Genomic DNA, 16,960 nt, shown 5'->3' on the forward strand with positions numbered 1-16,960 from the left:
GAATAAATCCTAATGCCAATTTCACACGTAAAATACAGAAGACAAAATAGAGCAGATTTGTTTTACTGGGTAGATTCTGGATTTGTATTTCACTGGGCATCACTTCATTCCTAGCAAATGATTACCAGAAGCATTTATAAATGTATTTCGCAACCATCAGAACATTTTTTTTAACCTTTCAAAAGAATGCATCTAATATACAGTAGTCAGCTAGGGAATCTGCATTTTAATGTGCCTTTTCATGCAAGCACCTCATTGTATACAATGAGCTGTATAAATGTCCTGCTCACACACAGGATACACAAACATATCCTACAAAATCTTTTAGGGAACCTGCTGTTGGAATTCAGTTTTCCAATTTATGACCAATTTGCAGTTTCTGCATTGCTGGGTAATTGAAATTGTCTTTTCTATTAACACGCACCATGTAACCATCTTCCCTAAATTCCATTTAAATCCCAGAAGACACTCATAGTCAGGGATTGAGCCACTGTTGTTTGGGTTAAAAGTGAGAGCCGAGGGAGAGCTGTTGAGGAGCGTGTCCCACTGTTCCAGAATGAGAAATCCATTGCAGATACAAAGAGAGGGTGTTTTTAATGGCGTGAGGTGTGTCCCTAGAATGTGTGGTACCACACCTGACTCAGCACTGAGGCAAGGCTGATGCTGTGAAGAACTTTGTTACAGGCAGCTCAAAATGAGGAGAAAGCTGTGTGGTTTTGCAAGCGGGCATGTCAGTGAAGACATAGCCAGCTGTGTTGCAGCAGTGTCTGTCCATTCACAAATGTTTCATGACCCCATTGAGTGACCTGTTGGTTTCCAAAAGAATGTGTGGTTACTCCAGTCCAGGTTTTGCCTGGGCCAAGGTTATCTAAATCCTGTCAGCTATTGCTCTACTTATGCTCTTATGGCCATGTCAGTTGCTCACCTATTTGAGTACCCCATAATTGGCCGTGTTTTCACCAATTTTTGGATACATGCCCACTCAAGAGCTGCTTAGCTTTCAATAGTGAGTAATCAGAGAAATCTTCTCATTCTAGGCACTGATAAATTTTGTGTGCTTGCAGAGAAGGTACTGCCAAACAATTCTCATAAGAATCTGTTCCTTTTTCTTATGTATAAAAGGAGAAATTTCTTCAGAACTTACTCAAGGTGGGATCTGAAGAATTCAGACTTCCAAGGAATATCTCCTGGCACCTTACTTTGTCAAGAAATATTAGAAAAATCTACTATGTGGTAGATTCTGATTTATTGGTATAACGGAGAGGTGGTTTGCATCTTTTTTTATAAAATCATTTTAGATGATTCGTTCTTGGCAGGTATCCAGAAAGGAGGTAAACCCTGCCAGACGTAGGGAAGTCTTGCTCCATCTTGTTGTGGGGAGTTTTAGTGCAGAGTTGCCTTTTGAGTGGGGCTGGCACAAAGATTTCTTTCTGGTGTGCTTATTTTTCTTTTCTTTCAGGCTTAATATTTTGCAGCTCTGAGGACATCCCCAGCTTACTGTTAGAGTCAGATAGTATGAAAAGGTCCTAAAAAAAAAAAAATCACTCTTAGTCTCTTTTGCAAACTTGGGCTTTTCCAGGGCTGTCTCCTCTGTCCTTTGCTGTTTCTTTCTGTTTCTCACCAATGAGGCTGGCACAGAAGGCAGGCAGCAGTGGTGCTCTCTTCTGCCTGTGCCACCTGCGTTGCCCTCCTGAGCTGTGCCACTGCCACGTGTGTCTGTGTCCCTGCTTCCTCTGGGGCTGTCCCAGAATGGCCAGGCTCAGGGAACACAGCAGATGGAGGCAGAGGTGCTAGCCAGGTACAGCTGAGGGTTATCCCCCAAGCATCAGGCACTTCACTAGGAGACTCCCAGGCTTCCCCCTCATCCCGGTAAGCATTCTCAGAGGTGGCTTCCTTTCTCGCTCCATTGATGCATCAGAAATTTGAGGTTAGTGTATTCCTTACATATTAGTGTAGGTACTGCTGTCAAATGCCTAAGGCAGTGTGCACCTACATTTTGTAGTGAAATTCCAGTGGTTAGGCAAATAAATGATGTGGGGTTTACTGGTGCAGCTTAGATTTCTCTTTTTGAAAATGCAGGTGTATGCTATTTTATCCCAGTCCATTTTCTAATCTGATGTTACAGGAGAAAGTGATATTTTTTAAGCTTGGCATTAAAATATCTTCCAATCACTTAATGTAAGCATCTGGTGTTTTTATGTATTTTTAAAGCCCTAATAACAGCATTGCAATCCCTTAATGCTGTTTCTCACTTTCTTGTTACAGTAGGTATATGCCACGCATCTTCTGGTTTAAAAAGCTCAAAACAAATTTCAGCAATTTAATCTCAGTGTTAGAAAAAGGATCACAGCAGCTGCTATAGTATTTTGTATTTATGCTAGTTTTTGTAAAGATTCATGACATACTCTCTGGGAGCTAAATATTGACAAGCATGCTCTGGCAAGCAAGATCAAGCTTGGTCAGTTAGCACAGCTCGAGTCTCTGCATTGACACTGTGACCCAAGTCTGGAAACTATTATCCTACACCATTTATTTTGGCTTTATAGGTGATACTGTCCACTTGAATTAGGGATTTCTGCTGTATTTTTAATACTGTAATGGTGGATTCATATTTGATTTAAGACCACAGTACTTGCAAGGTTGGTTATACATCTGTGTTTGATGACATCTTCAGTAGTGTATTGTGTATAGAATCACAAATGACAGCATAAAACCTACATGATTTCAAACCTACAAGCCAGAAGTAAACATTGAGCATAAAATAATTTTAAAATCACATTTATCTTTTAAACTGTAAAACAAACCATGTCCTGAAACTGTGGGTCTATGAAAGCTATTGATCGAAATTGAAGTTTGGATGTGTATTCATTATGGGAGGTAATTTAAGAGATTAATTTTTTGGGTGTTCTGTAGGTAAAAAGAAAAATCCACTTTTTTACTAATTGTAAGAGCACCATGTTTGGAATGCTTTTAGTTTACTTTTTGAATTTCTGAGTAAAGAACTTAAGCCAATTTGGGCTTCTAGTAAACTTGGCATATACATTAAATTGATTACCAGATGCATTGTGCAACATATGGCATTGTACAGCCTTTGTGTGCTTCATAGTATTTTCTTAAATTACCGTCATTTGTTTTGATTCCAAAAATGCACTTGTCTCAGCTTTCTAGTGCTTTGGACTTAAATGCAGGCTTTCCAGTGCTGAACAGATGTGTTAGAGTTTCACATGGAGCATTTATGCTTTTGTGAGTCTTCCTCTTTGAGTTTTCCATACACAGTATTGTGTCAGCAATTGCTCAAATATCCTCATTTTGGTATGTACATTGCTTGCCCAAAAATAACCTTCAGAATTCTAAGAATTATGCATAATCAAGAAAAACACAGAAGCAACACAGTTTTCCCAAAGATACTGGCCCCAAAGTGAATCATATATGTTTTCTTTTAGGTTAGAGAAAGATAGGAAGGATGGAGAAAATAATTCCTTTATGGGTGACAGCGACAGTCAAGCACAGTCCTGTGTGCTTCTGTGAGCCCCTGTATTTCCATGCTTGAGGCAGTGCTGTGACTGGGCATAACACCTCATCCATGACAACCCACAGAATAAGGTGCTTGGCACATTAGGATGTAATTTACTTCTGAGAGGAGACTGCTTACATTGATTTACAAAGCATGCTTCTAAAAAGTTATCCTTTAAATTACAAACAGTTTTAGAGAAAAGGGTGAGAGGACATTCTGGGACAAGGGATTTGTGACCAGGAGAACCAACTGCTCAGGTGGAATTGCTTTCTTTACACACATTTCCAGGCCTGCCTGTGTAGACTTTTTATTCTGGGAGATAAAAATATTATACTCTTGTATAGCATTTGGACATCCTCTCCTAGAAGGCACTGTGTAAGTGCCAGATACTGCTGCTGTGTGTTTAACAGTAGCAGTGTGTGTTCTGATCAGTATTTTAAAATCAACAAACACTTTGTGGGCCCCTGGCTTTCTGTTAATTGGCCTTTACTTTGATCACTGAAGACCAACAAATGCAGTTTAGGAGTTGTGTTGCTACCATTTTTCTTCAGTGGAAGCTGAGGGGATGAGTAAGTACATCAATTAAGTCCCTCACCCTCTGAGCTACCCTCATTGGATAATTAAAGTGATCTGACAGAGCAATACACTAAATTCCCTTGCACCCCCTTCTGTTGCTCTGAATACATCAAACAAATGAATATTTAGGCCTATTAATGCTGTTATTTTTTATTAATGCAGAAAGCAGAGTTATGATATGGGTGTATAATTTCTTCTTGAAATCAGCACTGAGTTGTGTGGCTGGTCACAAGCAGGACTGATATAACCATGTTTTAATTAGCAACTCTCAGTAATATATCCAGAGCTAGTAAAGGCCTCTCCAAATAGGGTTTGGACTTCCTTTATTCCACAAATAGTTTACACAGCATGGACAAGCAATTATTTTGCTTTTCATTATGCCACTGACTTCAGCTTTCAGTATGTTCTCAGCTAAAGAAATGGCATGAAATTCCCTATAATCGTGAAGGTTATAAAAAAGAAGAAGAAAAGAAAATTCTAAATTGTCATCCATGCACATCTAAGGCTTCAGCTAAATCCAAGGTATCACCTCTCTGTTGGAGGGGAGTCTTTTTCATTCATGGAAAACTAAGTGTTGTCCTCTAAATTAATTTTAAAAAAAATCACAGAATGTGCTGAATTGGAAGGGACCCTCAAGGATCATCAAGTCCAGCTGACAGCCCTGCACAGCACCATCCCCAAGGGTCACACCATGTGCCCAAGGGTATTTTTCAAATGCTTCTTGAGCTCTGTCAGGATGGTGCTGTGACCACTGCCCTGGGGAGCCTGTCCCAGTGCCCATCCACCCTCTGGGGAAAGAGTATTTTTTAAATATCTACCCTAAAAAAAAAAACAAACAAAGTGTAAGGAACTGAATATTTAGAAACTTATGTACCTGGTTATGAAAGCATAATTATAAGAAAGTGTTCTGGTGTAATGAGCACTACATATCTGTCATACAGTGTTTTAATGTCTACAGTAGTTATTAGCTGAATATTTCCATTCTGTGAGCAACTGCCATTCTTGAAACTGATTGATGTTTATGAATAAAGCACTTTTATTATGTGTTGCCAGCCTCTGAGGACTAATCTTATAACCTGCGGTGCCTACAAAGGAGTGATGATACCTGCTCTTTCTGGAACTAATCACATCTGAAGAAAGTGAAAGGCTGAAAGCACTGTGGGTTTTTTCTGGAGAGCTTTAATTGCATTGTAGACTATTCTACTTTCTACTACAAAATGGTTGTAGTGATTTACCTGACAAAAGTGACATGGGGAGGAAAATAATTTTACAGGAAGAGACATTTTTGAATAGAGGCAACTAACACTGTGAAGTGGCTTGGCTCAAGGCAGTGAATTTGTTTGTGAGCTGATGAAACTGTGATCTCAGTTTTTCGTTGTCTGGCTGCAGAACAGTCTTCTGATAGGGCATGCTGGTTGCAAAGTCTTTGCTGAACTTTTATTAGTTTGCTTTGTGGGTTTGTGCTCTGTCCATTCAGACCAACAGATCTGCAATTTCAGAGAAGAAAATGTACAAAAAAAAGAAAAGATAATGCCCCTCCAAGTGTTTATCTTCTTAAAACCACACTGTCTTGCTAGGGCCTAGGAAATCTTTAATCATGCTTTTAAAGTTTTTCAAAGGAGGAAAGCTGTAAGAAAATATTACGGGCAAGTTAGTGGTAAATATTGCTCAGAGGGAACTCAAGGTTTGTGGAGGTTTTGTGCATTATTTAAATTTTTTCATTCTTATCCTGCCTCTGTCCCTTAGATCTATAAAGGCATAGTGCCCTCTGGCTCCAGGGGGAGCTGCCAGAAAATGGGAGCTTCTTGTGCCTTCCTCCCAAAATAAAGCAGAGAAAGAAACTGGTGCTAGCCATCCTTGGCCTATAATGTAAGGTGTGAGCTCAGCTTGTAGGAGCAAGTTCAGCTGCTGACACTAACCTAACTGCTCAAAGCCCCCATTACTATATTTGTGCTTTGGAAACCACCTAAAGATGGAAGATTGCTGGTCCAAAGACCCATCAGGTTCTGTATTAAAATTAAGGTAGATCTTGAGCTGAAGAACCCTCCCAATAAACTTTTTTCTGCAGGTAAAGTGAGAACCCAGATGTTCTCTAACTCATAATTTGATCACCAGAATATAGCTGGTCCTACAACAATCACATCCCATCCAGCCCTCAGGATGAACAGCTCTAGGTTTTGCTCTTGATCTCATAAATCTTTGTCTGCCCAGAAGCTTTTGTGTCAGAGTCAGAAACAGCAAAGTGAAATTCTCAAAGGCCCCCATGCTTTGCTTCTTTTCTCAAACCTACCCTGGTGGCTGTAGCCTGCTTCCCAAATATCTCAGAAGACTCTGGTATGGCACTTCATTTCCAAATGATGACGCAGCCCACCAGCTTACAGGCACATGCAGATCCCCACGAACAGTCAAGGTAGGTAGTTTCCATTTATTGCTGGGAGGAAAAAAAGTGTCAAGTAACTTCCTACTCATCCTATGGCAAGCAGAGTAGGGCTGTGTGCTTCAGCTACCTTAGGTATAGCTATCAGTTCTCCTACTCTTGGTTGTGTGAGTCTTGAGAAATGGGAAGTGTTGAAATAAATGGCTATGATACACATAGTGTTGAAATAAACATTTATTTTAACACATTGTATGTGATGAGCCATTTATTTTAACACTTTTCACTTGAAGTGTTGAAATAACAGGTTTTATCAGGGGACGTGTCATCCACTGTTTTATGTATATGTGAATATGGAAATACATCTACTGAGTGTGCATGTATATATATACTCACACAGATTATATGGATATGTAATAATACTGTGGTAGATATCTATGTAGACACTAATGCACAGGCAAATACAGTGTTTTCTACTCAAATTGAGTCTTTTGTCTCACAAAAATTTGTGTTTGTGATGTATTTTTAATATCTCTATGTATCTATAAATAGATCTAAATACATTGGTACATAAAATTGTTTATTATGCATAACAGCAACTGGATGATACAGATAAAATAGAGGGATAGACAATAAAATAGATAAACCTCAAAATAGGACAATGATTAACTTGAGTTATGTAAAGCAAGAAAGAAATACTTTATCTGAGCTTTCTAGTTGTCCAGGCCTGGTTTCTTTAGTTTGCCATAGTTTCTGAAGTTCTGCATCCCTTTCTGTGATGGACTTCTTAGGCAAGTGGTTATTAAACAGCACAAGGTATGAGTCAGGTTTTGTAAATGGCCTGAAAAGTTGTTGTACTGCATTTTTCAGTAATTTTGGCTTTTTAAATGCAATGTAGGAACCTCAATTCCCTGCTCAGCAGGCAGTCATGTCTCTTCCAGTGTGTCCTTACTTGTACTAAATTGCCTTTTTGCGGTTAGAATTATGTATGTGCTGAAGCACTGGCACAGCCGTGTGGGCACACACACCCCTCCTGGTTCCAGGGCCGTGTTGACCGGGGTGGTTGTTATGGAGGTTAAAACCGCTCAAACAAAGGTAGCGCTGCCGAGGCTGACAGAGGCAGGGCTGCCTTTGAACAGATCTGTAAACAGCCAGAACCATTTCTGCCACACTTCAGGTTAAATGTCAGTCTCTGCGTTGGAATAAAAGGGCAGCAAGTGAGTAGTGAACTACTCACACTTTTGAGGGGAAGGATTCAGCAGGAACTCATTTGTCCCTTTGAGATGGCTGCAGTGATCTTGTCTGGTAACTGGGCAATATTTTCTAAATCTTTATTGGCTTTTATGCTGGTCTATTCACCTGTCCATGTATTGTGTCAGGAGCTTACCCTGGCTATTAGCACTATTTTATTACCTCTTCATTGCTGTTGTATCATTGTTTTTTTTATTGATTAGCCCTGGCTCTCTCTGGGTAGCAGGCAGGGTTTGTCCTGGCCAGGGGTGCCAGACCTCCTGCAGCAGCACCAGCCCCACCACACTGGGGCAGCTGACTCGGGCTGGGCAGCCAGAGCAAGGCAGTCAAGGCAAAGAAGGAGCTTCCTGAGCCACCCAAAGAACATGGAAAGCATTCTGTCAGACAGTTTCCAGCTCCAACTCAAACCAAAGCAAAAACCATGAGTGAAATTAAATAATGAACGTGTGATGAATTGCAACAGAAAATGCTTTGCTAGGTTTCATGCTGACGACCGGAAGTATCGACTTTTTGTGAATCTGTAGTTTTCAGTGAGAGCATGGCTCTGTTAGGAAATGTTTAACCACTTCTTGCAGCATTCACAAAACAATTTGTATCTGTCCTCTTGGTTTTTCCTATTGAAGTTTGATATGAGTGAAAATTCCCCCAGGTCTCCTTGGATAAATCATATTTACAGATAAGAAAAATTTAATTTTTCCCTCTCTCTTTCTCTGATTCTAGCCTTTCTTAATTGAGAGAATTCTCTGATGAGTACTAAACATTTATTGAATGAGAACTCTGGTGATTTTCTAAATTTTTAGCTGAAAGAGCATAAATAATCATTAGTATTAATTAAAAATGGTAAAATTAAACCCTAAAAAGGACACTGATTTTTCTCTGTGATTATGGAAGTTCAAGAGGTTTTTTTTTTCTATTTGAGTACAAATTTTTTTAAAGGAAATATGAAGCAAAATTATTGCCTCTTTTTTCCATTCAGAGGTTTGATTCAATTCTGTCTGTATCAGAAACAGAATCACATCTGATGTAAGCTTTGAAATTTAGAGGAAGGGTCAGTGGTTATCAGAAGAACTATTGACACACTATCAGTGTATCAAGGTAGTCATGATATGCTGACAAAAATCCTGTCAGTTGATAGGGTATCAAGAGCCTGCTACAGCAGAGTTAGATAGAAGTTCCTTCAAATCTGCAGAATCATTAACTTTATTCTGAAGTCTTGTGACAATGTCCTGTCTTCTCTGTAGTCAGCAGAACCTTTGCTATTGCTTTGGTGGAGTTGGTGCATTGCCCATCAGAACTTTTGAACAACATGAAACCTTGAGTAGCCATTAGTTTGATGGTGTAGGCTGACTGATGTAGAGATGTTCCATAAAAGGACTATTCCCTTGAATTCTCCATTGGCACATGAATAACTGAAATTTTCAGTTGGAAATAGCCAGAGCCTGAGGAAATAGTACATTATTGTTAGTGATTTTGGCAAATGCTATTAATGAGTAATAATGGACTGAAGGACTGACCAGGCAGGGAAACAGATAGGGAGCAGTGAGAAGAGTCATCTCTGGATCTTCAGAAGTGCTGGGCTGTGCAACATTTAAGCTGTGGCAAGGTCCATCCTGCTCTTGCTTTCTGGGAACTCTCTGTATTTTTTACTGCACTAAATATTGTGTGTCCCATTTGCAGCTCTCATAACAACTGTGGGTAGTCTTTCTCTCTAAACACGTCTGTTCACTGGGTTTTCTTCTGCATATAAATGCATTCTCTGGTCATTTTGAAGGATGTGTCTGCTACACTGTTTCATTAAACTGCCGCGTTATCAGGTAATTGTTTAAACATAATGCCATAGCACTATCAAAAGGAAAGGTGAACTAATGGCATTTGCAAATGTCAGGGATTATCTTAACACTTTTATTATAGTTTATAAAAAGTAGGTTCAGGGCATTCCATGGCAATTATTTCCACAGAAATTGGTTATTTAAATAAATTGCTAATTATCTGGATATGACAGTATTGAAAACCCTGCTAATGAGTTATTTGATAAGTGTAGCTTATGGTGGCCACCTACAGGTGGCAAAAAGAAAGAGCGAGCAGAGTGAGTGCAGTCGGAAGGAACGCGAGGGAAATGGTTCGTGTGCAACCTGCAGCTTTCCCTGGGCTGTTTGCAAATGCAGAACATGTAAAGTACTTTGACTGCCAGTATTAGGCAGCATATACACTATGGAGAAAATGTCTTAACAAAGAATTATGTTTCCTGGGCTTTTTCCCTGATCTCCAAACTTTCTTACCTACTTACTTTCCGAAGCATTGGATTGATATCTATGATGTCTGAACTTTTCCAGACCATTTTCCTTGTATAATGCTTTTCATCCAAGTTTATTGTTTGCTGTCATTGGGTTCTTTTTCATTAGCATGATTAATTTTAACAGTGTGGGACATAACCATGTCAGTTTTCTTCCAAGAAGGTATCTACAGAGGGAGAAAAGGTGACGCTGCTTAGATTTGGAGGCTTACATTTTTTAGAAGCACAGACTTTAGTGGTGACTTATTAGTAAAATATTATGTATCAGCTGCTTCTTCTTTGTAATATTCAGGCTCAGTGGTTTAAATCTCAAATTAGTAATATAATAGAATGCAAATTAAAAAATAATTTTACTTGAAAATTCACAGAGTGGGGAAAATTGACCCAAATTCATTTTTATTCCATCTAGTATCCATAGAAACAAATATTTGGTTTGGGTTGATATACAATCCAAAGATATGAAAGTTTGCTTTCCTTTAAAATCTGTTTCTCTTGCTCATTGAGAGTTTGATAAAGACCACTGAGACTGTTTCAAGATTCAGTCTCAGTAGTATCAGTCTGAATTGACTCTGTTAGCTGTTTTTTAATGGACCAGGATCATCTTTACTTCAAGGCCTCATATAGGCATTGAAAACTTTAAACTATCAAATTGCTCCAGTATATTGCAAGTGAGAATATAGCCCAGTATTCAAGATGTTTGAGATTTTTTTTCTCCTCTTGGTGGATCACTAGGATCAGCAGATCTGAATTGTTTCTGCTAGGAATTCCCAAAGCTACTGGATGCTTGAAACTTAACACCAGTTTTCTTGAAGAAAGTTTGGCTCTCAAGCCTCAATCTAGTGAACATTTTTAGTGTTTGACAGGATCAAGTCCTCTCAGGACTCCTAGTACTTATGAAGTCATAATAAAACATGTGTCTTGTGGCATTGGTGAAGGGTGTTTTACTTCCTAAGGAAAAACAAACAAACAAATATGCAGGTATATTATCTTTCATCAGTTTGTCATCAGCCTGCTGTCCTCACTGGACAAGAGCAGCTCTGCCTACCTGTGCTGAGGAGGGGGAGACATTTGCTTGATGTGTGTTCTGCTTCTCCTTCCTGTTGTGTTTACACTATTGGATTTCTTTCACTGATAGTCTGAAAAGTCTTATTTTTTATAAATCAAAACAAAACAATAGAGAAAGCCAAAGCTCTTTGTTTTAAGGCAAGAAAAAGGTCAGGGACTTTCACATCTTAAAATTATTTCATTGTTTATGTCTTTCCATAGTAGCAAATATTTGTTCCATAATTAATGAGACCTGAAAGAGTAGCTTTCAACAGAGAGTAGCATGTCATCTCCATGAGGTATTTTTCTGTCTTTCATTTTTATATCTCACTCACCTGCCTGAGGTCTTGATAAATGGACTTTGTTTATTAAATCTCATTATTTTACAGCAAGGTAAATGATAGCCACATCTAGCATCTGGTAGCAGCTGTAGCACTTCTATCAGGAGAGTACCATATCAGCAGTTTCCTCAGCTACGGGTGCTTAACTAGTGGAATTACAGATCCCAACGTGTCAAAGTATGTGGTAGATGCTTATCTTTTAGTATGTGAGCTGTCTTTCAAATGCATGCTGGATTTGGATCTCAGCTTCTTAAATACCATTGGATTTATCAGAAAACGTTCTGCAAATTCCCACTACTACTTACAGATCTTTTAAAAGTTGGCATTAAATCTCCTTTATTTCAACCTTTTAAAAACTCCTTCTCCACAAATCTCTATAATGGAATTTATTACCTTCCTACCTACTTGTATGAAAATGCAGGAAAATAGAGATTGTTAGTCAAATTGAGTGTTCATTTCTTTTTTTTTTTTTTTTTAGATTTGCCTTTTTTTTTAATAGCTTGGCATTACTATTGTTTCTGTTGTTTGCATTAGTTTTTTTCTTTAATCTGGTGGGTTGTTTCACCATTTCATTAGGCAGTGGGATCTGTATCACAAGGAAATCACATTGTATTCCAGCCCAGCAGCTTTTGTTGCAGAGGGGGAAGCTTCTGAACTGTTGATGAAAAAATGTAAGGGAGAACGGCTTCAGCTTATGTTGTGCTTGTTCCATATGAGTAGACTAATAAAAAAAGTGCTGGGATAAATGGTGAGACCTTAGTGAACCCTCTGATTGTCATTACATCCATTTATTTACTCTCATCAGAAGCACTTCTGAAATGTTTTTAAATTCATTTGGGTGAATTATAAATGAATGGAATACTTTTGCAATCATACCAATTTATCACTAATTTACTAATCACCAAATCTAAGTAATAACTCATATTATGAATACCAAATTCAGCTAGTACTAAGAAGTACCTGTGTTCCATACTAAATTCTAAGTCTCATTGCTAATTCTGCTAGACTTCGTTGAATCATATGCTTGATTTCTTTGGGCTGAATGAAAGCCTTTCTGATAACCTGTTGTGCTGAAACCTAAAATAAGCTGTCATTTGGTCCTTTTCCTGAACTGACCACTGTACAGAGACAGTCATTTAAGTGAGAAGGGGGCTAATTATATTCTGGAAATATTTTCCTGTGCAACTCTTTGCTACAAGATATCTTTAAGGCCAAAGGTCTACAAGCCTTTAAAACCAATTGAAAGCAAACTCTTCAGAGTTGTATTGGGGTTAGAAGTATACAAACCTTCATGCCTCAAAGCAGATTGGAAAGAAATTTCCCTGTAGCCACATGATTTCAGAGTTACCAGTGTCTGTATTCATTCATCTTTCTAAGAAACAGCCACCTCATCATAATGGGATTCTGCAGCTGTGTTAGGCTGAAAGCAATGTCGCAAGTCTGATGCTTACTTCTAGCTTCAATTTCAAAACCTGAATATTTGAAGAATTTCCTGAACTACTGTTTTTTATGAGATTACTTTCAGTGGTTTTGGCTGTGTAGTGTATGTTTTGGCCTGTATGCCTTCCAAAAGACTTTATTTGTAAATCTGTCAGAGCAAACAGCATGGTTCCCTTTTTTTTTTTTTTCCTCAAACATGTCTCTAAGACTGGACCATTAATTATGTTATAATATTTGCTCTTCGGACGCTTAGCAGTCATCCTCTTTTAAAGAATTGTTCTGTTCTTTTCAAATACATTACAATCAATCCAGACCAAGCAATGGGAAATAGTTCCTAGTGTTATAGGGAAAGTTCCTGCTCACCTCCAGATCCTTTCTGTGATCTGTTCTGTTGGGATCTTAGATTCTTTAAAGCAGTTTTGATGAGATTTCACATTTTTATCTATCAGGCTCTAGTTTTCCTGAGACAAGATTCCTGAAACATATCAATAGTGCATCTTGGGTTAGGCTGTCCCTTTCATGTGCATAAAATTTAGTTGCTGTTACCTCATGCAGTACTGAGGGGGAAAAATGGTCTGACAGCCACAGCCATACAGATCCTCTGGGAGTGATGTGTCCTCTCTTACACTATTGTTGCCCAATGATAGCATCAAATTATCCTAAAGCTTCTCTAAATTAAGTAGAAGTTTTAATAATGTGGAGGTTATCTAGAGAAATACCAACTAGCCTCAAAAATAACTGAAAGTGTCATCTATCTCTGCTGTCCATCATTTAATGAGCAGCATCTGTAGGCATATTTTTAATACTTGCATACCATCAGTAGAATGTAGTCAAAACAAATGCACTGCAGACACAGTGTATTAAGAGTTTAATCATAATCCTCTAAATATAGCAGGGGATTGTCTGACTCAACCTCTATGTACCATTTGAAATATGAGCTCCAGTTTTAGAGATATTGCCATAAATGAATATACTTTTTTCTTTTGAGAATTCGACTATCATGTTAATTGTTAGAGGGGGCTTACTTAAAGAAGTTCCTTAATCTACAGACATGCAGAAGGGGAAACAAATAAATTATTAAATGTCAAGTGCAGTGAAATGGCACTTTTAAAGAATTTTTAGGTGAACATATATAAATGAGATATTTGCTCTTAGTTGGACAGCATTTAGGTTCAAAGAATCAACCTGATTCTTTATGTAGAAATATAGATCTTTTTATCTACTGTGTATTGTATGGTAAAGTATTGCTTTCTGTCTCAGATGTGGTTAGTCTTTGTTTTGAGCACCAGCTAAAATGGTCAAGCTAGCTTTGCATTTTTTATCCAAATGTTTCTGCCATTTTCTGTATTCCAGCTGCATGCATAAATTGCTGTACAAGCATTGATACCGCTTACAACCCACTTGGTGTCAGTTTATAAATTAATATAACCTTTGCACCTCAGATTAGGTGTTAGTTCCCGATGTTGCTGCAGCATGAGGGATGTGCAGGTTCCGTCAGGGCCAGCTGGGATGTTGCTAACGCCGTGTCCTGGTTTCTGCAGGAAACGCCATCCGGCCCATCGCCCTGCGCGCAGTGTCCGCCATCGCCCGCGCTCTCCCAGGATTTCCCATCCTGGCCACCGGAGGCATCGATTCTGCCGAGGCTGGGCTTCAGTTCCTGCACAGCGGGGCCTCTGTCCTGCAGGTACTGCTTCTTTCTTTAAAATGTTCCCGTTCAGGTAACTGTGATTAAGATCGTAATGTGGCTTCCTTTCAAGCATTCGCATAGTGTGGAGTTTCTACCATTGAGAAGAATTTTCATGTTTTTCACTTCATGCTGCTTGCTAAGAGACATTCATTTCACATGGAGGTGTGGGAGGTGCTGCCAGAAGAAAGCTTTTGATGTTCCAATACCAATCTGGGAAAAGGCTAACCATGAGTTTGTTAGGACTTATTATCTCTAGCTTAAATTATTTAAAATTTAAACATATCTCTCTCTTGTCATACAAACCAGGTTGACACAAATTTTATCTCGACCTATCTGTTCTTCCTGTATTCTCAGTTTTTCTTTTCTGCAAAGAGCCTTCTCAAGGTGAGAGGGCTTCCAAAGAGCACTGTGTTGGTCTCTCAGGGAGCCACGCTAAAGTCACTTTGGTTTATGAGGCGTCTGTGTCCCTTAGGGATGTTCATTGGAACAGGAGGTGTAGTGCTGCACCCACTGCTGGGGTGCTGGCCTTGCACTGGACCGAGGTGTCCGCTGCATTCAGCAGCCAGGCTGTTTGCATTGCCTGAGGGTTGGTTTGAGCTGCTGGCCACACTGGAATAGTTGGTGTGTCCCTGTCATGGAAGGAAGCCTTGGTGGCCTCGTATTATAGGCACCAGGAAATTGGCTGAAAATCAGCCCCTTACCTCTGCCAGGCATGTCAGGGCACCATTGCAGCATGCATGTTAGACTGGCTGAGGAGCAGGTGGTCTTTATGTCCCATTGTTCCATTGTATATTGTTACATTCTGGTAGATGTTCATCCCCTTTATCTGTGGGTCCCACCATAGACAACAGCAGCTGTGGAGCCTGTGAATGTCGGCTTTGTGTCACTCCATGGGATGACTAGAGTGGTTTCATTCCCACAATTCACTTTGACATTGAAATTAGATTCAGTGTGACCATCCTTTTTACACAGCTACAGTGACTGCTGCGATTAGTCATTTGTTTGCTGTTCCACAAAAAAAAAAAAAAAAAAAAAAAAAGCCAGCTCAATATTTTGGTCTGGTTGGTTTTTTAATACACATCAAAGTTAGCATCTCTGGGAGCTGAAGCAGAAGGCTGTTCCTTTTTTATAGACTTGCTGTGTTCCTTGGATTTATTAATACCATTTCCTTTTTTTAAATTGTATCAAAGTGATTAAAACTTTTCTTTTTCATGGACAGATAAGAGATTGGCCTTTTGTACACAATTGTCTGAGAGCTTCTTCCATATAAACATGAAGTAATGTTGCAAATTGCAGGGCAGCATTTGTCTACCAAAAAAAATAGGATTGGCAAGGATTGTTTTTAGAGCTTTAGATGCATTTAATTTGTTATTGCTAATAGAGCTGCACTTTCAATGGCTTTGTCTGCAGCAATGTTGCATGATCTGAATTACACAGAATGAAATTATTTTCTGTTCTATGTCTGCTGTATCTGTTTCTGGATGACTAAAAATCAAGGAGTTTAATGTCCCTTTTGACTTCTATTTATATATAGATTATGTAGCTGTTTTTTATTTTTTCTTTTCCTGTTGATTTTTCCCAATGGTAATGGGAAATTCTGAAATATAATTTCATGCAGACATCCCAGTGAGTGCTTGAGAAAAAGACTATTTGATTTACAAGACATTAATTATTGTTTTCTCTTTAGTAGTAATCAAATTCTTGGAAACTGGCTTCCACAAATGACTTGGATCTATACAGGTCTTTTGCCCTGTACAGAACAATTTTTCTTTTCAACAAATTTTTCCCAGAGATGTTGGAAAAAGTCTTATTTTGTTCGTAGGTTTCACCAGTTTAATTTAAGTCATCTCTAGAACTGATTTTAAACTCCTCTGGATCAAAAATATCCTCAGTTTGAGTGGTTTATTTCTGTTTCACTAAAGTAGGGAAGTAGTTTAAACTGATCTCAGATAAATAGATTCTAAAGTGGCTGTGTAGGTAAGGATCTGAACTAGTTCAATTGCATCCATTTTAAAATAAACCTTTAGTAAGCTTCATGCTAGATTGTGAATACAGGCTGTAAGTCTTTCCCTTATGGTGGGAAGGACAGATGGAAGGGAGAAGGAAATGAGTAATCTCTATAGAAAGTCGTTAAAGAAATGCACTTTCTGGGACTAGACTGAAACATATTTGCTTCTCAGATGAGATACATTGTAATAGAAAAAGACAGCCTCATCTTCACAGGTTGCCTTTGGACCCTAATTAGGATAATGAGGATCATTTCCATTGTTTTCCTTCTAAACAAGGTAATATTCTTTTCCCCGAATCCCAATCTCACCCGTGTCCTTGGTATCAAATGCCCAACTTGCTCCTTTAGCAGCCACAACCTCTGTTGCCTACAGCTTTGGCATTCACTTCTGCTTGCTCAGTACTGACATACAGAGTGAGTACAGGATTTGTA

The 16,960-nt window shown here is 38.8% G+C and overlaps 1 protein-coding gene across 1 annotated transcript in view; it reads left to right on the top strand.

The window, feature by feature from the left end:
- DPYD (dihydropyrimidine dehydrogenase) overlaps positions 1 to 16,960 on the top strand; it is a 329,513-nt gene that overhangs the window by 254,254 nt on the left and 58,299 nt on the right. The window contains exon 19 of the mRNA XM_058029810.1: positions 14,375 to 14,517. Coding sequence (XP_057885793.1) covers positions 14,375 to 14,517 — 143 coding nt within the window. The remainder of the gene's footprint in view (positions 1 to 14,374; positions 14,518 to 16,960) is intronic.

This window comes from Melospiza georgiana, chromosome 9 (genome assembly GCF_028018845.1).
Source record: "Melospiza georgiana isolate bMelGeo1 chromosome 9, bMelGeo1.pri, whole genome shotgun sequence".
In the NCBI taxonomy this organism is placed as follows: domain Eukaryota; kingdom Metazoa; phylum Chordata; class Aves; order Passeriformes; family Passerellidae; genus Melospiza; species Melospiza georgiana.